The sequence below is a fragment of the Salvelinus sp. IW2-2015 genome, linkage group LG23 (genome assembly GCF_002910315.2).
Source record: "Salvelinus sp. IW2-2015 linkage group LG23, ASM291031v2, whole genome shotgun sequence".
In the NCBI taxonomy this organism is placed as follows: Eukaryota; Metazoa; Chordata; class Actinopteri; order Salmoniformes; family Salmonidae; genus Salvelinus; species Salvelinus sp. IW2-2015.
The window spans coordinates 42,827,472-42,834,766 of record NC_036863.1 but is presented as its reverse complement, the minus strand read 5'-3'; the positions used below and the strand labels follow the sequence as shown (position 1 = coordinate 42,834,766).

Sequence of the window (7,295 nt, the reverse complement as noted above, 5' to 3'; positions counted from 1 at the left end):
AAGGTTGGTGACCAATGTTCTAGAGTTTTCCCTGTTATAACGTTTCCCTTTACTGTGKMAATTGTGATCGAATCAACACAATATTATCCACTTTAAATGCTACGTACCGAAACAAAACAAACTATGCAAGAGATTTTGTTGTAGGCGGAATGCATCAGCCCGTACTGTCACGGCCGTTGAAAGAACTTGATCAAAGCGCAGCGTGATGAGCGTACATTTGATTTTTATTAGAAAAGACGCCGAACAAAACAATAAACACTACAAAAACAAACCGTGAAGCTAAAGGCTATGTGCCATAAAACAAAGTCAACTTCCCACAAAGACAGGTGGGAAAAAGGGCTACCTAAGTATGGTTCTCAATCAGAGACAACGATAGACAGCTGTCCCTGATTGAGAACCCTACCCGGCCAAAACACAGAAATACAAATAATAGATCATAGAATACCCACCCCAACTCACACCCTGACCAAACCAAAATAGAGACATAAAAAGGATCTCTAAGGTCAGGGCGTGACACGTACTCTACATGGTGAGGCACAAACAAGACTGGTGCTGCATAAACAATCAGAGCTGCAGTAGGCTTATATGCAGCTAGACCATTGCCTTATATGGATCTGTGCCATTTACTTTGAACTGGACTGTGTTTACAGCATGAGCGGTCGTGAGTAGATGCACTTGTTTTGAGATGAAAGCGAGAGCTGCATGTAGCCACGTATGAACATTTTGTTCATACTCTTTGCAAGTTAGTGAGTTATTAGCCCAGTTATAGGTAATTTGTAGTCAGCAATAGGGAAGTGATTGCTTCCTACAAGAGCACAAAACATGTACATTTCTAGACATCTTTGAAAAGCATGTCAGGTAAAGAGCTTTTTTTCCCTCTTAAAGGGGCTGTGTTGTATTTTGAGACAGGCTTGAATAAGCTAAGTAGCCAAAAGGCAGAGGGAAGCATAATTGGTCTGATTCTCTGTAATAATGGTATGGGAATAATAATTCATTTTATTTTGTAAAATGTCTTCTTGCATCAAACACCACAACATGTTTTTTTCATGGAATCCCATGGATCTCATGGAATGGAATCTCATGGAATGTAGGCCTGCATTGAACACCAAACATTGGCTGCACAGAATTTTCACAACGTTCAAGTTTGCGCTCAGCAGACCTGAATTTTGCTCAGTGCCAAAAAACAGGGAACATTGCCTGTAACATGATGCAGCCATCACTATGCTTGAAAATATGGAGAGCGGTAYTCAGTAAAGTGATGGATTTGCCCCAAACATAGCACAGTATTCAGGACAAAAAGTGAATTGCTTTGCCACATTTTTTGTAGTATTACTTTAGTACCTTTGTAAAGGATGTCATGCTGCTTGCTTAGCGAGTACCAGTACCTCACAAACCCATGTGACCGCCCTCCTCAAGTGTCTTAGCCGATCGCGCCATCTCAAAAGCTAGCTAATGAGGTGACGCAAGCAKGACACTTAAGGCTGAGGAGTAAGTTTCACACATCCCCAGTTTTCTCCTATCACAGCCATTAACTCTGTAACTGTTTTAAAGTCACCATTGGCCTCATGGTGAAATCCCTGAGCGGTTTTCTTCCTCTCTGGCAACTGAGTTTGTAAGGATTGCTGTATCTTTGTAGTGACTGTGTGTATTGATACACCATCCAAAGTGTAATTAATAACCACTATGCTCAAAGGGATATTCAGTGTCTGCTTTTTTAAATTTTTTATATACATCTGCCAATAGGTGCCCTTCTTTGCGAGGCATTGGAAAAAGTTCCTGGTCTTTGTGGTTGAAAATCACTGCTCGACTGAGGGACCTTACAGATAATTGTATGTGTGGGGTAGAGATGATGTAGTCATTCAAAAATCATGCTAAAAACTTCTTGCACACGGAGYGAGTCCATGCAACTTATTATTATTTTACTCCTGAACGTATTTAGGCGTGCAATAACAAAGGGGTTGAATACTTATTGACTGAAGACATTTCAGCGTTTCATTTTTAATTAATTTGTACAAATGTCTAAAAACGTAATTCCACTTTGACATTATGGGGTAGTGTGTAGACCAGTGACAAAACAATCCAAATGTAATCCATTTTAAATTCAGGCTGTAACACAACAACATGTGGAAAAAGTCAAGGGGTGTGAACACTGTAGACTTACAGTGACCTAAAAGTCCAAAAATAAGTTGAGAACCTGGTATCTACCTGGGGACATATTTGTATATATGAACATAATATTATCTTAGTCATGTTTAAAGTCTGGATACTACAGGTTATACATATCGTTTTGGGTATAACAAGGTTATATGGTTGATCTGCGAGCAAGACGAAATAGAAAGCTGACCTGAGGCAAACAAGATCTCCCACTATAAAGCASCTACTTCCATAAGTAAAATCYCTATTGCATAAAATAGGARCAAWKTTATCYTTCCAGTTAATATAAAAACAYAGGCTAAAGTCCCTGCAGGACTATTGCACACATTGCAAGAGATGATTGTAAAGACACTTAATGCGTAATTCAAGGAATATATCGTTTYCCCCAAAATGTCTCCTAACAAACACACATCGTATAATCTCTCTCAGTTCAGGACGTTGTGCAATCTAAAATAGAGGGCTTGGAGGTGGGGTAGTCCAATGGATCTTCTTGAGGGGGCAAGGAGGTGTGGTTTGTTGGTTCAGAGATCCATATTTCCCCCCARAACCAGGGCTGCTACTTGCTGGGTCCTTTAAGAGTGTTGAAATAGTCTTTCAGAGTTTCCTCGATGTTGGGCACGCCAAAGTTTTGAGCTGCAAAGATGCCTGTGCAAGTCCCAAGGACCACGCCCAAAACCGCARAGGATCGCAGCCTAGACACGACATACCCTGCCAAGAAGCCCTTGAGGAAAGGAGAGGCCAGCACACTGCCACCCTGGAACAAATAAATGCACAATAATCCTCATGTTAGAAACAAACGCAACACACAGGTGTGTAGTTGCTCTCATCTGACAGTTTGACAAGATGTATGGAAAACCTGTGCACTATGCATCCATGCACACAAACAAACAGACGATATATAGCCTAATAACTACAGAAAAGAGATGGCTTGTATGAGGTCATGTTTATGTGAAAACACAGCCTGAGGCTAGGGTGTCCAATCAAAAACGTTTCTTTGACCAATTGGTAAACTAATAAAATTAATTGTGTAGATAATCCTCTAAGAAAACCAATGGTCCAAACGTCATGTCTCCATCATAATATTTTTCAAAAGCTATTGGAGTGTTTACCCTTGTACTTTTGTAAGATGGCCCGCATTAGGGTGACTAATTCAATGGATGCCAGAGAARAAAATGGGTCTAAGAAATATGGAAATTTGCATCGTATCAGCTAGGCTGGATTCTGTGCAAGAGTTAAGGCTACTGGCTACCTGACAGGCTCGCTTTTTCGTTGAACTCATCATTTTCTTCTCAAATCYGCAGGACATAAAACAATATAGAGGTAAGGTGGATATCGGTTTTGAGACATGACATGTAGTATTTTCATATTTTAGTATACACTTTAAATATTMATTTGAAATTCCTGTTCTTTTTCGAAGWTTTCTCACCAAAAAAAGCGTTTATTTGTGAAATGTCAACGGATATATCAAAACTTTTGATTTTCAAAGCCTTTTACTTTTAATTCAGCTCTTGCCATGCTAATTTAGCTTTTTGCTTCCCGTGGAAACAAATTTGAAGACAAAGGCCACAAAATGTAAAATGCTCAAAAGTTGTTACGAGAAACCTGCACCACTATGTCAACAGAGCTCGGTGCTTATTATCGTATGTACTAGGTTACAAAATCTGACTTTTGGGATATAATGTTAATGATATGTTAGAGAAAGACCCCACTGAACGATTCAGAACATGAACAATCATATTTGTTTTGGTCAAAAAATATTTTATAACTTACGGAAGTTAAATTTCATCACCAAAGCACGTTTTCACCTACTCATATCATGGGTGGACACCCTACTGAGTCCTGTGTGTGTTTCAGGGCTTCCCCCAAAAAATATATGAAAAGACAAGTAAAATGAGCTCCGGCCAATTGTCCAGGAGAAGAAAAAAAAAATCCCATTGCGAAAATGCATTTTAGCCTATTCATTGATTGAAATACCTGTCGATGTAGCGCTAGAACGGTTACTGCAGCTCATCAAACAGCTTGTTCGTTAATGCTGGAGTGAAACGTGCTTTTATCAGCCTAATAATTGCGCAACAATTCTGAACGTAATCGCTTGTTAAAAAACCGTTTWGATGGCCAYGATTAAAAAGAGCTAATATATGCTTCCCATTTGCCATTCAAGTGCATAGGCAACTAGGCAGGCTTCAGGACATCACACAGGACATCACACTTTGCAATAAGCTGGAGCCAATATGCATTTTGAAAACATATGTAACTACTTCATTTTTTGAAACCTGAACGTTTTACTACATATTATGAGGCATGTCTTACCTTGCTTCAAAGAAGCCTAGCAAAAATCCAACCAAACGTGCAGCAGGAAATTATTTTTATAAAGACTATGCCAATGAAATCAGTAGCCTATTCTCTCATGTTCAATTGGTTTTCAAATGTATTTCATTGTCCAGTAGCCAAAGGCACAATCCTAGTCATGTTAGCAACCCATGCTAGTTGTTGCATCTTTATCTCCCCTCTTTCAAAATTTCGAACAGATATTTTCATCTCGGTATGAAATCGCTCACATGTGCTGTGTGCTTTTGCCAATGGTGTTTTCCCACTAATTGCATTATGGAATTAACATTCACGCGTAGCTTACTGCCTTGTGTGCATTGCTGTGCTTATAATGTAAAGAAATCCTAGTTTATCAAAATCTTAAGCTAAATGTTCTGATCTGTTGCATGAGTCTCTCTGTTGCATTCAGTCATTCTGAATTGCACTGTTTGTGGACGCCATAATTGGGTTAAGCATCCAATGCATATGGGTCCGGTACATTTCTTAAACGTCCAGTAAATTAAAAGTGCTGCCGGTCAAATGTATGGCGCCACATTTTTGGAAAACCCTGGTTTGTGTGTCGGACATCTGACTRCTCACCTGTGGGATCCCAGCCTGTACTTCCTTCTCCACACGGCGCTGAATGTCCTCTAGCTGGTCCTTGAGCTCTGCCAGATCMTTTAGCTGTCTCAAAGGGTAGTAGTACATGTCAAAAGTCAATTTAGGACTGTAAGCAAGGCAAGTTATTGACACATAAAACTTGAATCCGTCCTCCCCAATTAAGGTGCCACCAACCTCCTGTGCCTGAGTGCCTAGCTGCTGCTACTCTCTGTTATTATTATAAGTTACATAGTCACTTTAATACCTCTACCTACATGTACATTTTACCTCGACTAACTGGTGCCCTGCACATTGACTCTGTACCGGTACCCCCTGAATATAGCCTTGCTATTGTTATTTTACTGCTGCTCTTTAATTATTTGTTACTTCTATTTCTTATCAATTAACATTTACATTTAAGTCATTTAGCAGACGCTCTTATCCAAAGCGACCTACAAATTGGAAAGTTCATACATATTCATCCTGGTCCCCCGTGGGGAATGAACCCACAACCCTGGCGTTGCAAGCGCCATGCTCTACCAACTGAGCCACACGGGACCGTGTGCATTGTTGGTTAAGGGCTTGTAAGTAAGCATTTCACTGTAAGGTCGACACCTGTTGTATTTTGCGCAAGTGACACATACAATTTGATTTGATATCTAAGGTAGATCTACACTCAAGTGATTTTTTTAGTCCAAAATGTGTGTCCCAAAACAATCAAATATTCCATCCGAATTCTTCCTCTTACTGAGTCCCATTTATATTGTATACGAAATCCATTCTTCGCCGATACTAATGAATGAATGAACTTAACATCTTGATCGACTATTGATTACCCTGGACTAGTGTGCACAGCTTTGACCGCTCAGACAAAGATATGTAAAACTAAGATATTTCMTCTGTGTCGTTTTCAATGGGAGCAAATGARGCATAGTAGGCCGAACAAGCAAGGAGGTGGGCAGAGCCAAACACGAGCTAGAGATTTTATTGGCGTGATTAAGCCATGATTATCATTTGCATATAACAGTTAGAGAACGCCTTCTTTGTGAAGTGCGCGTGTGCCGTAACTCAATTAGCCCCTCCATTCTTTTTAAACAACGCACATTTTTTATAACTTTGGCAAACGGTCACGTCTACAAAAATGTGTGCATTCTGTTCGTAACAGTTTATAGTTTGGCGAACAGAAAACTATACTGAGATCGGGCTCTTCGATTAGAAAATCAGCGGAATGTCGGATCMGTTCCATCTCGCTCCATACTCCCTCGTCTCCTCAACATAATTGGTGGRTAGTCGCAATTCCAACCGGATGCTTCTGAATTATACATCTGGTGAAACACGGGTCTGCTCGTTCTATCCGTAGCTCAGTCAAGGAAAATGTGTATTCTACCGGTTAAAACAATATGGCATATGAGCATCGTGTYTCCAGTCTACATTCTCACAATCATATCCAGCACAACTGCTAGCTATATAGACTGTAGCAGTCACCAATGGCCCAGCAGGTCAGGTTGCTACATGAATGTAATGTTTAGTAAACGTTAGCTAGCTCGCATAGCTGGGCTAGTTTGACAGTTTCTTAGCAAAAACATAAAGCTAGCAAGCTAAATAACGGTCAGTCAACTATCTACACGTAACGTTAGCTACACCGAATATACCAAAAACTRGCTAATAAGCAACTGCTACAACCGCGAATACAAGCTCGGATGTTTAACTCTCCATAGGCTAAAGTTTACGGCACTAACCTTGTCGTCCGCCATGTCTTGAATCAATGCTGGTGGTACTGATTTATGACTGGGCTCGATTTTCTTCCCTGCTAAAATATGTGTGACTAAAAGTCATGTGCGCTGTGCGGACTGTTTTTACTCAGTTTACTTTCTGGACTACATCGCTGTTATAAGCATTCTTTACAATGTGGCAATATCAATTCGTTTTAAAATCTAGCTACTAGCGTTATTATTTATTTATTACATGATTAGAATTGGAATTGAGGCCAGTACAGTTACAGGACACGGCAGGCGTAAAGTTAGCTTGCAGTATTCGCAAGTAAAATAAACTGATTTGAAACTATTAGTAATTGTAATCGGACAGCCTTTTTGGGGGGATTACATGGGGAACATTCGCATAATGCTATGAAACTGAATGTCAACAAGTACAACAATATTCAAAATTCTAAGAGTTTGCACAAATATATGGCTCTGCCTGATGCCATTCGAGGAGCTTTGTACATCAAGAGGGAG

At 40.0% G+C, this 7,295-nt stretch overlaps 1 protein-coding gene across 1 annotated transcript; it reads right to left on the bottom strand.

Moving 5' to 3' along the window:
- Positions 1–206: 206 nt before the first annotated feature.
- Positions 207–6,902, bottom strand: LOC111950352 (SLC35A4 upstream open reading frame protein-like). The gene is made up of 3 exons (XM_023967858.2): positions 6,801–6,902; positions 5,062–5,145; positions 207–2,908 (listed from the first exon to the last, which is right to left on the bottom strand). The coding sequence occupies exons 1-3, from the start codon at positions 6,813–6,815 to the stop codon at positions 2,711–2,713; spliced, it is 297 nt and encodes a 98-aa protein (XP_023823626.1). The 5' UTR covers positions 6,816–6,902; the 3' UTR covers positions 207–2,710.
- Positions 6,903–7,295: the final 393 nt, after the last annotated feature.